At 41.8% G+C, this 14291-nt stretch overlaps 1 protein-coding gene across 8 annotated transcripts; it reads left to right on the top strand.

Moving 5' to 3' along the window:
* The first annotated feature begins 81 nt into the window (after window positions 1–81).
* Window positions 82–14200, top strand: LOC106582820 (alpha-1,3-galactosyltransferase 2). Of its 8 annotated transcripts, none has more exons than XM_045705768.2 (7): window positions 82–179; window positions 998–1073; window positions 1200–1292; window positions 1539–1634; window positions 4126–4263; window positions 4406–5089; window positions 12387–14200. In XM_045705768.2, the coding sequence occupies exons 2-7, from the start codon at window positions 1069–1071 to the stop codon at window positions 12394–12396; spliced, it is 1026 nt and encodes a 341-aa protein (XP_045561724.1). In that variant the 5' UTR covers window positions 82–179; window positions 998–1068; the 3' UTR covers window positions 12397–14200. The 8 variants fall into 8 exon arrangements, with proteins under 8 accessions (XP_045561724.1, XP_014021768.1, XP_014021764.1 ...); XM_014166293.3 differs by lacking the exon at window positions 82–179 and adding an exon at window positions 276–736 and having other exon boundaries at window positions 1034–1073; window positions 1268–1292; XM_014166289.3 differs by lacking the exon at window positions 82–179 and adding an exon at window positions 276–736 and having other exon boundaries at window positions 1034–1073; window positions 1203–1292.
* Window positions 14201–14291: the final 91 nt, after the last annotated feature.

The raw sequence follows: 14291 nt of genomic DNA, 5'->3' as shown, positions 1-14291 counted from the left end.
CAAACATGTATTTCAAATGGGTATATGATGCTGGCTACCTGTGTAAGGTATGCACTGCAATCAGGAATGGTCACCTCAGCCACCTGAATCAACAGATTCCCAAACCATTCTATGACCTTTTGATGCCAACAAGCATTTGACTCTGATACACGCCTAGTGATGTTTAGCACCACGCTTTGGTAATTATATAACTCGCAATTTATTTGAGCCTGTTCTTTATTACTTTCCCTTGTTGCTTTGTCACACACGCCTCATCTCGAAAATATCTCGCTCCGTCGTGTGATATGTCAAATGAGCTCAGGACAATCCGACGAATGGTCAGATGAGTCATGTTGGCGTGGGGGAAAGATGCCGCGTTCACGTACTATCCAAGTTATCTGGAGCTCCTAGTTCGAAGTGGGAAATTTCATTTTAACGACCCTCTAAATCGTCATTTCAGGGGAAACTCGGGGAAATGTTTGTTACCTGAGTTGTGACGTTTCACCACATACCCATTTACCTTTTCAACCAAACTATGACAACCAATCCTTTGTTGACAATCACAACCCCCCCCGTGTACAGGATACTACTACCTCTTGAGATTTATGCCGCGTTCTGATTCGTTGAAACTGCACTTGTATCACTACAACCAGTTAGCAATTCGGAAGAATTATACGGTTTTAGTTCTGACTCGCACTTGAAAGCAGCATCCGTTTATTATAGACGCGTCAACAAGCAGATGTGCTTACAAGAACAGGTAGGCTACAACATTTCCATCTACACCTGAAGACATTGTTGCTGTTTTTCATTTGTGTAAACGCTCTAAGTCATATTTAGGGGATATTTGTGACTTATCCCTACTGCTACTTTAGTATCACAGATGTATGATAAATCTATTGCCTACATTTTATTACCCTAAATCCAAGTAAATCATGACTTAACTTTACAATGCGCTGTTCGTCATGGCCATAATATCAGTTTGGTATTCACTTTATCAATGTAAATGTTATTCCCTCAGCATATTCGTTTCACTCCTTTTTACCATCTGAAACAGACTTCTGGAAGAAAAAAAACCGCATTGGCTACACAATGAGGTAGGCTGTGTCGTTTTTGTCGGTTTGTCGTTTTGCCATGTGTTCAGGAAATATTGGCCAATTGATGAGTTATTGCATTGACTCTCTATTGCACCTTTTAAAAATATTTTCTTGTCTATTTTCCAGCAGATTAATTTACAAGGCAAAGTGTGTATTAACATTTGCATTCTGTGCCTTTGTGCTGCTCTTCATAGCCTACTTCACACCCACATCAGTAAGGTGAGAATTTCTCTCCCTAACCAAACAATTAACATACCCTCTCTCTAATCAAACATAACAACTCCTCCCATTTGCCAATCAATGGCTATATATATATATATTTTTCAGTAAATCCATATGTTGAAGGTATGGTGAACTTTCCATAACCAGAAACACATTACCAGTCACACACTATAGAAACAATCCATACACTTCACCCAGAAACAGAAAGATGTGTACAGTCTGACTCAACATGTTGTGTTGCAGGTACTTGGAGGGGTTCATTCCCATGAGCCGATGTCCTCAAGCCCCTGCAGAGAAGCTGAAGCTGGGGAACAGTATAGATGCCTCCTTAGACCTCTGGTAGTCCTTTTTTATTGATTATTGTCTGAACAATGACATGCACAGAACATGCCATTACTTTTACTGTGTTAACTACTTTTATTTGTTTTGGCCGACAATGAAATCTTCATCTTTTAAATGGCGTGCATTGATACCAAAGTGTTATTGGTAAAGGTATGGGGCTAAGCTCAACACAGTTCTGTACCACATACGTCCTTGTAATAGGTTAGTTGGTGCAATGTCAACCACATTATCTGTTTTTTCAACCTGTTTGGCAGCATATTTGGGAGAACGGGCGGTGGTTCTAGTTAGAGGTATGTTTGTCTGACCCTGTATGAATGAGCTAGTCAGCCCGCAGTCAAACGCTTCAGTGCAGGGGTATTCAAATGTTCCCTAACGAGGTCCGGACTACCCCACTGGGCACACGCTGGTTGACTCAACGTTGTTTCCACTTCAATGAAATTGAGCAAAAACCAAGCCTTGAAGTCGAAGGAATTGTCCGTAGAGCTCCGAGACAGGATTGTGTGGAGGCACAGATCTGTAGAAGGGTACCAAAAAATGTCTGCAGCATTGAAGGTCCCAAAGAACACAGTGGCCTCCATCATTCTTAAATGGAAGAAGTTTGGAACCACCAAGACTCTTCTGAGAACTGGCCAAACTGAGAAATCAGGGGAGAAGGACCAACATAGAATTGACGTTTGTGCCCAGTGGGACTGCTGGTTTAATGTTCTACTGGATAATTAATTGCACCCCTGGTTGGAGGGGAAAATGGAGAAAAAAAGTGGGACTAGCTCCGAGATCCAGATTTGATTTTGAGTGCTTTCGTGTATACAGTGCATTCGGGAAGTATTCAGACCCCTTGACTTTTCCCACATTTTGTTACATTATAGCCTTATTCCAAAATGGATTAAATAGTTTTTCCCTGTCATTAATCTACACACAATACCCCATAATGACAAACTTTTAATTTGTTTTTTTGCAAATGTATTAAAAAAAAATACTTTGAAGCACCTTTGGCAGCAATTACAGCCTTGAGTCTTCTTGGGTCTGTCAGGTTGGATGGGGAGTGTCGCTGTACAGCTATTTGTACGTCTCTCCAGAGATGTTCAAGTTTGGGCTCTGGCTGGGCCACTCAAGGACATTCAGAGACTTGTCCCGAAGCCACTCCTGCGTTGTCTTGGCTGCGTGCTTAGGGTCATTGTCCTGTTGGAACCCCAGCTCTGGAGCAGGTTTTCATCAAGGATCTCTCTGTACTTTGCTCCGTTCATATTTCCCCGTCGTGATCAGTCACCCAGTCCCTGCCCCTGAAAAACATTCCCACAGCATGATGCTGTCACCACCATGTTTCACCGTAGAGATGGTTCCAGATTTCCTCTAGATGAGACGCTTGGCAGTCAGGCCAAAGAGTTCAATCTTGGTTTCATCAAACCAGAAAATCTTGTTTCTCATGGTCTGAGATTCTTTAGGTGCCTTTTGCCAAACTCCAAGGGGGCTGTCATGTGCCTTTTTACTGAGGAGTGGCATCCGTCTGGCCACTCTACCATAAAGGCCTGATTGGTGTAGTGCTGCAGAGATGGTTGTTCTCCCTTCTCCACAGAGGAACTCTGGACCTCTGTCAGTGATCATCGGGTTCTTGGTCACCTCCCTGACCAAGGCCCTTCTCCCCTGATTGCTCAGTTTGGCCAGGCGGTCAGCTCTAGAAAGAGTCTTGGTGGTTCCAAACTTCTTTGTTTTAAGAATGATGGAGGCCACTGTGTTCTTGGGGACCTTCAGTGCTGCAGACGTTTCTTGGCACCCTTCCCCAGATCTGTGCCTCGACGCAATTCTGCCTCGGAGCTCTACGGACAATTCCTTTGACCTCATGGCTTAGTTTTTGCTCTGACATGCACTGTCAACTGTGGGACTTTATATAGACAGGCGTGTGCCTTTCCAAATCATGTCCAATCAACTGAATAAACCACAGGTTGACTCCAATCAAGTTGTAGAAACATCTCAAGGACGATCAATGGATACAGGATGCACCTGAACTCAATTTCGAGTCTCGTAGCAAAGGGTCTGAATACTTATGTAAATAAATGTTTTTATTTTATTTTAATACATTTGCAACAAAAAAAAATGGTCATTATGGGGTATTGTGTGTCGATTGAGGATTTTTTTTTTAATTGATTAAATCCATTTTAGAATAAGGCTGTAACATGACAAAATGTGGAGGAAGGGGTCTGAATACTTTCCAAATGCACTGTAAGTCCTGCTATATTCAAATGCACTAAAAAGGGCCAATCCCTTGAGCATTGACAGCATGTTAACTTGCTTCATATCCCCCACTGTCTCTAGAATAAGGGGTTTAATTACCCTTATTACTCTCATTCTATATAATTTTCCTGTTGTCTACCTGAACTCTCCTATTCCATATACCACACAGTACACACTACAGTGAAGCCACTTTTATTTTAATTTGTTATTTTTTTACCATTTGTTCTGAAACCCAGTCTGTTCTTTTCTCTCCAACCAGGTCCAGAGGTGATGTTCAGACCTGCACTGACTGGGGAGCCCCTGTGATCTGGGATGGGATGTTTGACCCAGATCATTACGACCAGGAGCACAGGATGAACCACTCATCTGTGTCTCTCACTGTATTCGCTGTGGGCAGGTCGGTTTTTCATCTGTTACCATTTAAAAAAAAAAAAAATTATTATCAATTTATCAATTCTTATGAAACACTTCTCAGTCACTTAAACAACATTTTGATAAGTTCTTCTTGAACCAGAGTTTTTACTCCTTCCCATCCCAAGGTATCTAGATGCCTACCTGAAGGCATTCCTTCTCTCTGCTGAGCGTCACTTTATGGTGGTTTTACCTGTGACATACTATGTGTTCACGGACGTTCCCGAGAGGGTACCAGACATCCATCTTGGTTCTAGGCGTAGCCTGAAAGTTGTGAGGGTGCAGAGACACTCTCGCTGGCAGGACATCTCCATGATGCGTATGAGGGCCATCGCAGATGCCATCGAGTCACAGATTCGTCACCACAGCCAGTACGTCTTCTGCTTTGACGTGGACCAGGTGTTTGTGGGTCGGTTCGGCTCCGAGGCTCTGGGAGACTCTGTTGCTCTGCTCCACGCCTACTACTACCACCGACCACAGAGCCTCTACACCTACGACCGCAACCCCAGGTCCAGGGCCTACATGGAGACTGGAGACTTCTACTATCATGCTGCTGTGTTCGGAGGCTCGTGGCGAACTGTGAAGAATATGACGGAGACCTGTTACCAGGCCATCATGGAGGACAAAGAGAACCAGGTGGAGGCTCTGTGGCATGACGAGAGTCACCTCAACAAGTACCTGTGGCTCCATAAGCCCAGCAAAGTGCTGTCTCCAGAGTACTGCTGGGACAAGAACATTGGCTACCGTGGTGACATACATGTGGTCCGCCTGCTCTGGTCAGAGAAGAAATATGACTCACTCCGGGTTACAGAGTGAGTAATCAGAACCTGTGTGCAATAATCTAATGAGCAAAAGCCCCTGAAGCTTCAAACATGGTCCTCAGTACAGAGCTGCGATAGTCTACAGCCCAATGTGATTTATGCCCATGCCTTGTTAGAGCAATGAGGCTTGTAAATGTGTCACAATGGGCTGTCAGACTATTAGAGCTGTGAAACTGTGGAATCTATGGCTTGTGTATTGAAACATGATCTTGCAAGTAGTAGGTTTCTTGGTTCTCCTGTGTTGCTTCAGTTGTCTGGCGGTATTATCTCTCCACCCACAAAGTCTGTTGTCTGTGGCTGGCGGGGATTGAACAAATGGGGAAATAGACTATGCTTACACTGCTTCTTTTGTATGGTTTATATTTGTGGATTAGAAGTAAAAGTCTGTTTTATAAAGTTGTATTATATATTGGAAATTGTTTTTATGTATCATTTCTTTTACAAATAAAGATGGATACCTTAAAAACACAAAACATGTATAAGATCTTGTCAGAAGGATCCACCCATAGCAAACCGACTCCAAATGAAGGCCTAGATTCGATCAGCAGCGCTACAGATTGAGGGGGTGGTGAACTCCCTCATTTCGCCTGGGGTTTTCCGCTACTCATTAAAATGAGATTTGCTTCTTGAGGGTGAGGTTCGATGTGGGGGGCATTATGCAAGAGATAACACCGATGTTCTGTACATTATCTTTGAAAAAGTGGACGACACAATGGGACGGCGAGTTAGCCCTTCTAGCCAGTCAGAAAAGAGTATTCAACAATGCTGTGGTATAACTCAGCTATAGCGTACCCTGGCAGCTGTTTGTCCTGCTTCACTCAACGTAGTTGAGTCATCTGTGAGGGCATTTTCTGTTCAACCTTACTAATGCTTTTGTACTAAAATATCCACCTTTAAGCATAGGCATTGGATTTCCGATTGGATTTTTGGGACCGTGTTACTCAATTAGATAGGAGACACGGGTACTCTGCCTTGCATATTTTGGTAAACATAAAAGGGTTTGTACCACATTGATTGCGATAGGTGACATTCCCATGTGGAGAAATCCCGTTTTGGGACCATTGATTAGGCAATACTCTGAGGGTAATATTGGCAACCCTTTACAAGTGACTAAGCTTTTGAAATCTAAAATCAGCATTAACCGGTTTTCCTCGTCTGTCTCATTCCCCTGTGCGTTCGTGTTCCCGTGTGTGTGATATATGAGAGTTGTGAGTGTAGAAATAAGTGTCCATGTGAAGTTTGGATAATAACATATAGAATATTGCATAATAAGAGCTTTGTATAATATACTGATTTAAACTCGGATAATAAGTTTCGATATATAGCGTTATCTTGGGGTTCCGTCCATCACTGCCCATCATAGAATATCACGGGGTAGGGGCAAGTCTAGCGTTTTTGGATTCTGCTGGGAGTGTTTGCAGAGCTGCCTTGTAACAAGGGGAGTCGTTGGAAACGCACACGGAGTGGTTCATTAATGCGAGTACCTTTTTTTAGATTTCTAAGTTATAAACTCAGCAAAAAAAGAAACATCCCTTTTTTCAGGACCCTGTCTTTCAAAGATAATTCATAAAAATCCAGATAACTTAACAGATCTTCATTGTAAAGGGTTTAAACACGGTTTCCCATGCTTGTTCAATGAACCATAAACAATTAATGAACATGCACCTGTGGAACGGTCATTAAGACACTAACAGCTTACAGACGGTAGGCAATTAAGGTCACAGTTATGAAAACTTAGGACACTAAAGAGACTTTTCTATTGACTATGAAAAACACCAAAAGAAAGATGCCCAGGGTCCCTGCTCATCTGCGTGAACGTGCCTTAGGCATGCTGCAAGGAGGCATGAGGACTGCAGATGTGGCAAGGGCAATAAATTGTAATGTCTGTACTGTGAGATGCCTAAGACAGCGCTACAGGGAGACAGGATGGACAGCTGATCATCCTCGCAGTGGCAGACCACGTGTAATAACACCTGTACAGGATCGGTACATCCTAACATCACACCTGCAGGACAGGTACAAGATGGCAACAACAACTGCCCGAGTTAAACCAGGAACGCACAATCCCTCCATCAGTGTTCAGACTGTCCGCAATAGGCTGAGAGAGGCTGGACTGAGGGCTTGTAGGCCGGTTGTAAGGCAGGTCCTCACAAGACATCACTGGCAACAACAACGTCGCCTATGGGCACAAACCCACCTTTGCTGGACCAGACAGGACTGGCAAAAAGTGCTCTTCACTGACGAGTAGCAGGTTTTGTCTCACCAGGGATGATGGTCGGATTCGTATTTATCGTCGAAGGAATGAGTGTTACACCGAGGCCTGTACTCTGGAGCGGGATCAATTTTGGAGGTGGAGGGTCCGTCATGGTCTGGGGCGGTGTGTCCACAGCATCATCGGACTGAGCTTGTTGTCATTACAGGAAATCTCAACGCTGTGCATTACAGGTAAGACATCCTCCTCCCTCATGTGGCACCTTTCCTGCTGGCTTATCCTGACATGACCCTCCAGCATGACAATGCCACCAGCCATACTGCTCGTTCTGTGCATGATTTCCTGCAAGACAGGAATGTCAGTGTTCTGCCATGGCCAGCGAAGAGCCCGGATCTTAATCCCATTGAGTACGTCTGGGACCTGTTGGATTGGAGGGTGGGGGCTAGGGCCATTCCCCCCAGAAATGTCTGGGAACTTGCAGGTGCCTTGGTGGAAGAGTGGGGTAACATCTCACAGCAAGAACTGGTAAATCTGGTGCAGTCCATGAGGAGGAGATGCACTGCAGTACTTAATGCAGCTGGTGGCCACACCAGATACTGACTGTTACTTTTCATTTTGACCCCCCCTTTGTTCAGGGACACATTATTCCATTTCTGTTAGTCACATGTCTGTGGAACTTGTTCAGTTTACAGTGAGGGAAAAAAAGTATTTGATCCCGTGCTGATTTTGTACGTTTGCCCACTTACAAAGAAATGATCAGTCTATAATGTTAATGGTAGGTTTATTTGAACAGTGAGAGACAGAATAACAACAAAAAAGTCCAGAAAAACATGTCAAAAATGTTATAAATTGATTTGCATTTTAATGAGGGAAATAAGTATTTGACCCCTCTGCAAAACATGACTTAGTACTTGGTGGCAAAACCCTTGTTGGCAATCAGAGGTCAGACGTTTCTTGTAGTTGGCCACCAGGTTTGCACACATCTCAGGAGGGATTTTGTCCCACTCCTCTTTGCAGATCTTCTCCAAGTCATTAAGGATTCGAGGCTGACGTTTGGCAACTCGAACCTTCAGATCCCTCTACAGATTTTCTATGGGATTAAGGTCTGGAGACTGGCTAGGCCACTCCAGGACCTTAATGTGCTTCTTCTTGAGCCACTCCTTTGTTGCCTTGGCTGTGTGTTTTGGGTCATTGTCATGCTGGAATACCCATCCATGACCCATTTTCAATGCCCTGGCTGAGGGAAGGAGGTTCTCACCCAAGATTTGACGGTACATGGCCCCGTCCGTCGTCCCTTTGATGCGGTGAAGTTGTCCTGTCCCCTTAGCAGAAAAACACCCCCAAAGCATAATGTTTCCACCTCCATGTTTGACGGTGGGGATTGTGTTCTTGGGGTCATAGGCAGCATTCCTCCTCCTCCAAACACGGCGAGTTGAGTTGATGCCAAAGAGCTTCATTTTGGTCTCATCTGACCACAACACTTTCACCCAGTTGTCCTCTGAATCATTCAGATGTTCATTGGCAAACTTCAGACAGGCATGTATATGTGCTTTCTTGAGCAGGGGGACCTTGCGGGCTCTGCAGGATTTCAGTCCTTCACGGCGTAGTGTTACCAATTGTTTTCTTGGTGACTATGGTCCCAGCTGCCTTGAGGTCATTGACAAGATCCTCCCGTGTAGTTCTGGGCTGATTCCTCACCGTTCTCATGATCATTGCAACTCCACGAGGTGAGATCTTGCATGGAGCCCTAGGCAGAGGGAGATTGACAGTTCTTTTGTGTTTTTTCCATTTGCGAATAATCACACCAACTGTTGTCACCTTCTCACCAAGCTGCTTGGCGATGGTCTTGTAGCCCATTCCAGCCTTGTGTAGGTCTACAATCTTGTCCCTGACATCCTTGGAGAGCTCTTTGGTCTTGGCCATGGTGGAGAGTTTGGAATCTGATTGATTGCTTCTGTGGACAGGTGTCTTTTATACAGGTAATAAACTGAGATTAGGAGCACTCCCTTTAAGAGTGTGCTCCTAATCTCAGCTCGTTACCTGTATAAAAGACACCTGGGAGCCAGAAATCTTTCTGATTGAGAGGGGGTCAAATACTTATTTTCCCCATTAAAATGCAAATCAATTTATAACATTTTTGACATGCGTTTTTCTGGATTTTTTTGTTATTCTGTCTCTCACTGTTCAAATAAACCTACCATTAAAATTATAGACTGATCATTTCTTTGTCAGTGGGCAAACATACAAAATCAGTAGGGGATCAAATACTTTTTTCCCTCACTGTATGTCTCAGTTGTTGAAAATTATGTTCATACAAATATTTACTCACGTTAAGTTTGCTGAAAATAAACGCAGTTGACAGTAAGAGGACATTTTTTTGTTGTTGCTGAGTTTATATTGATTCTGTGAAGATATGAGAAAATATTTAAAAAAATAATGATATTGTCTGTGTGTATAATCGATTTCTAGAGATTTGATGAAGTAATGATGGAACTAAACTATAAGTAATATATTAACTTGCGCACCCAGACATAGATGTACGTCTGGTGGGAAAATAATAAATACACGGTTTCTGTGTTGGTCCCCTTTTTATGGATCATTTGTTAAGAGATAAGGTTAAAGCATTATTTGAGAAACACTTGAACGAACTTTAAGGCTATTTTCTGGAAATTGTGCTAGATGTTAAGACTACAGACCATTATAATTGGGTTATTTGCGGGATTTATTTGTCATTTCAATAGCATAGGGTCTATGTTACTGACTTTCTGATTTGTAATTTCAACTATTTGCCATTTTTTTTTCTTAAAGTTTTATAGCAGCCAATGTTTGTTTTAAGATAAACTCTTGACGATTTAGCAGCTTGCTTAGTTCAAATTGAACGACTCTTTAATCGTCTGATAGAATAGGCTACAAGGAATGATGTCGTAATTGAAATCCCTGAATCAAATATTAATGATATGGATATGAACTGAATATATGCTTGTTAAAAATTGCAAGTGTTTGTTTTATTACCTGTAGCCTAATCAGAGGGGACAATTACTAAATCTAATGAATTCCAATAATAGCGGATAGGCAATTGCGATAGATCTGTGACCATGATTATAATTGCCAACTAAAATATGGATATTCATTAATGCATGATAATATAAGGCTACAACAGCAATGGATTGATATTGTTGACAGAAAGAGGCTCTCATTGTGAACTATTAGCTCCCATCAATGTATTTTTTTCCTCATGAATTGACGAATGCATTTTATTTGGTGCATTTACATATTAATTAAACGTCCATGACTTTAAAATTAACAAGTGTGAAGCAGAGGTTGGTATTAAAAATATAGAATAATATTGTTTGAGTAGACTGAAATGAAAACAATGCCTTCTAATAATTTGAATGGAAATATGTTATTAGTGGTTTTTGGATAGACTACTAATGCCATGTTTTAGTCCGCTGGTGAAAGCGAGTCATGCTCACTGGGCTGTAAGGGACGCAGTGGGACATTTGCAGCAGAGGTCTGAATAGTTGAATCGGAAACCTTCTTTTAATAGTTTCTGATTACTGTTGCTGGGTTTTATAGTGTAGGTAACACCACTGAATTTGAGCACAAAGGTAATGTATTCTCAAATTATAATCTCTTTCCATTGCGGGGAACAGTGCTTAAAATTAAAATAGATCCAAGTAAATGTTTTATTTGACTATTACGCTGATAGGACAGCACAAACATTTTGAAGGCTGTAGATTTGTTAAACAGGTTTATATTTTGACTAAATCAATACAACAGGTTAAAGTGATAACATTACCGGAAGAAGGCGAAACAGCTATTACAACATTGGTCCTGTAACGACACCAGGATCATTTGACATGGGAGGAAATTGAACTGATTTTTGGGGTTGGAGAATTAAAGACATAGGAGTCTAAAGGGTAATAAATGAAAAATACTCCTTGCAAACTCAGAACCTTGGGTCTTTTAATCTCATGTGAGATTTTGTTTTATGTTGTCTTATTCTGAAATAGATTTGTAAAGGGAACTGGCCTGGCCATTTTTTATTTATTTTTTTGCCGTATGGTTTGCAAAAACCCACTCACAAAACATTTGCTATGAATATTTGTTAGTGGTGTTAATACCGTGTTTTGACTTGAGTGGACTATTTCATTTGGGTTAGTGAGTTTTCGCAAGTTAGCGCGGCCCTATCTTAAAGGGGCACACATGGAATTTCAAAGTTTTTAATTTCGGAGTTTTAATTGAACACTTGTAGATTCTTTTGATAAGAAATGTACTGGAAACTTAATGGAAACCTGGGATCCAAAACATTTGACTGTTTTTTCATGAATTAGTCGAATATAGTAAGGAACACTTCTTTTTGAAGGGTTTGTGTGACCTCTGTCTTGACTTTCCAGTGGGGTTTGATCACTCTCACTGGAAAGCCATTTGGATGATGAATTTAAGGTGATTTGTAATACTGATAATTATGAAGTTTATGGTTCACAGCCCTATTTGTGATTTTGGACGGAGGGGAGGGTGTTGCCTTTGAATAAGGGTAGGCTGTCTTAAGTATATTTTCCTATGACTGTATGGGTAAAAAAATACTTTTTCTTTATGGAGTTATGGGTAGTGATTTTAATTCAATTTTGTCATTTGAAATTGTTTTATTTTTAACCAGTAGTGGTGTTTTATTTTTGTATTTTTTTTTTACACATCTCACATTGTGAGTCTTGTGTCAAAATGGGGGAATAGTGATATGTAGGAGTGTATCGAGTGATGCATGCAGGAGTGTACTGTTGTGTTGCTTGTTCTGTTTCAATACAAATCTCACCAGATTGGTTCTGCTGGATTGTTGGGATTCTCCCGATGGGTTAGAGGTCTAACTTCCTGATCCTGTGGCTCTGCGGTGAAGTTGACAGTGTGGAGTATAAGCCCATTTGAAAATTGTTTCAACAGAATGTGTTATTCTCATTGACGTGTTTTAGAGATTTGTATTAAGAATAATTGGTAAAAGTAATAATTTTTCATATAGTCTGCTTCTGGTTTTCCTGAATCTGAAATTAACCAAACTGCTCTGATCTGTCCTCTCTCGAGGTTATTGTGAGGGTGACTACGGTCGGTGTCTAAATGCATGGATACTTTTGGCCACGAGAACGGTGTGAACCCCCTCTAACCAGCTGAAGAAGAGCGACAAAGGTGTTCAATATGGCTCTGTCTGCACCCCTTTCACCGAGAGACCTGAGTCAGAGCCAGCAACCAATCAAAGCTATCAACTGCTTTTTCTCTCAGGCGTGTGACAGGAGTCCACGTGGAGTAAGCATGAAGAGAGATCCGTTCCAAAACTTCTCATGTTGCTGGTATGCTGGTTGGCAAATGGTCAAGATATAATGGGTGGTAGAGGTGGGGGTGGCCGAGATGGGACATTGAACTTGGGACATTATCATGGGCCATCCACTTGAACTATGAAGCTATCTGAAGAAGACTAAGTGCCTGAAGGGGGGTGAATTAAGAATGCATTGGGATACTGATCTGTGGTTATAATGTGAATCACTGAAGCATTGTCGTTCAAATTTTGGTTTGGATAATTAATTGGGTTTTGATTATGATTTGGAAACTGAATGATTTTTTTGTTGTTGAAAACTGACCAATTGATTTGAGTACGTTCACTATATGAGTGAAGCAATTCATGTATTATGGATTTGTTGTTTCGATTGATGTTAAGCTAATCAAATTTATGTCACATACACATGGTTAGCAGGTGTTAATGCAAGTGTAGCGAAATGCTTGTGCTTCTAGTTCCGACCATGCAGTAATATCACCTAACAATTTCACAACAATTGTGACATGGGTGAAGAAGTTGTGTACTGAAGATGTTGACACTATACTCAGCATGCCCTGGTGAAGGGAGAGGGTAACTCTGATCCTGAGAGTCAAATTAATTTATCTATATCTATTACCAAATTACATTTTTATGATATTGGTCCAAACCCTGAGCACGGGGCCCAAATTGATCTAATGGCCCATTTGGTTTGTGTACATTGTCCTAAGAGGAGCAACTACAGATGGTGTTTTTTTTTTTTTTTTTTTTTTTATATAGCCCTTCGTACATCAGCTGATATTCTCAAAGTGCTGTACAGAAACCCAGCCTAAAACCCCAAACAGCAAGCAAAGCATGTGAAAGAAGCACGGTGGCTAGGAAAAACTCCCTAGGAAAAACTCCCTAGAAAGGCCAAAAACCTAGGAAGAAACCTAGAGAGGAACCAGGCTATGAGGGGTGGCCAGTCCTCTTCTGGCTGTGCAGGGTGGGTTGTTTAAAGGGAAGATGTGGTCCCAGAGTCAGTTAATTCCCTAAATATTATTTGATATAGAAAAGACTGTGCTGATGGCAGAAAGAGATTCAACTCAGTATCCCAACGGAGGTTATTTACCATGTATGGCAGGGCCGAGCACCAGAAGGGTTTTTAATCGCTCTTATTTTCATTTGATTGTTTTAACGCTGTAAGGGTTTAACTGAAGGTTTAAAAGAAACTTCATTTCTTAAATGGGGAATGTGAGGGCATTTTCTGTTAAACCTTACTAATGCTTTTGTACTAAAATATCCATCTTTAAGCCTACTCACTGGGCTTGAGTTCGTTTCTTTTAACTCATATGATAGAAATGTGTGTGTATGCATTAGAGGCCTGTTCTAACTTCTGTGTGTGTAGCACGACCATATCCGATTGCTCAGCCAAGAGCTGACAAACTAACTGGTTCCTCTTAGCTCAACTGGAGACAGGGGAAGTGTTATTCTGCACACCAGTGCAATTGTTCTGTTTGGAGCCTGTTTCGTGTGTGTGTGACCAGTACAACCACATGTCATCTGGGCTGACAGTCTAATACACTTGCTTGCCCAAATTGGGGGAACCGTTGCGCTGCTGTTAGAGGAAGTATGTCTCAGTGGTCTCCCTTTGCATGTACATGGGTCACGTGTTTTGCATATGCTTGCATGAGGTAGCTTGA

The sequence above is a fragment of the Salmo salar genome, chromosome 22, assembly GCF_965601325.2.
Source record: "Salmo salar chromosome 22, fSalSal1, whole genome shotgun sequence".
Lineage (NCBI taxonomy): Eukaryota > Metazoa > Chordata > Actinopteri > Salmoniformes > Salmonidae > Salmo > Salmo salar.
This window is presented reverse-complemented; position numbering and strand designations above follow the sequence as displayed.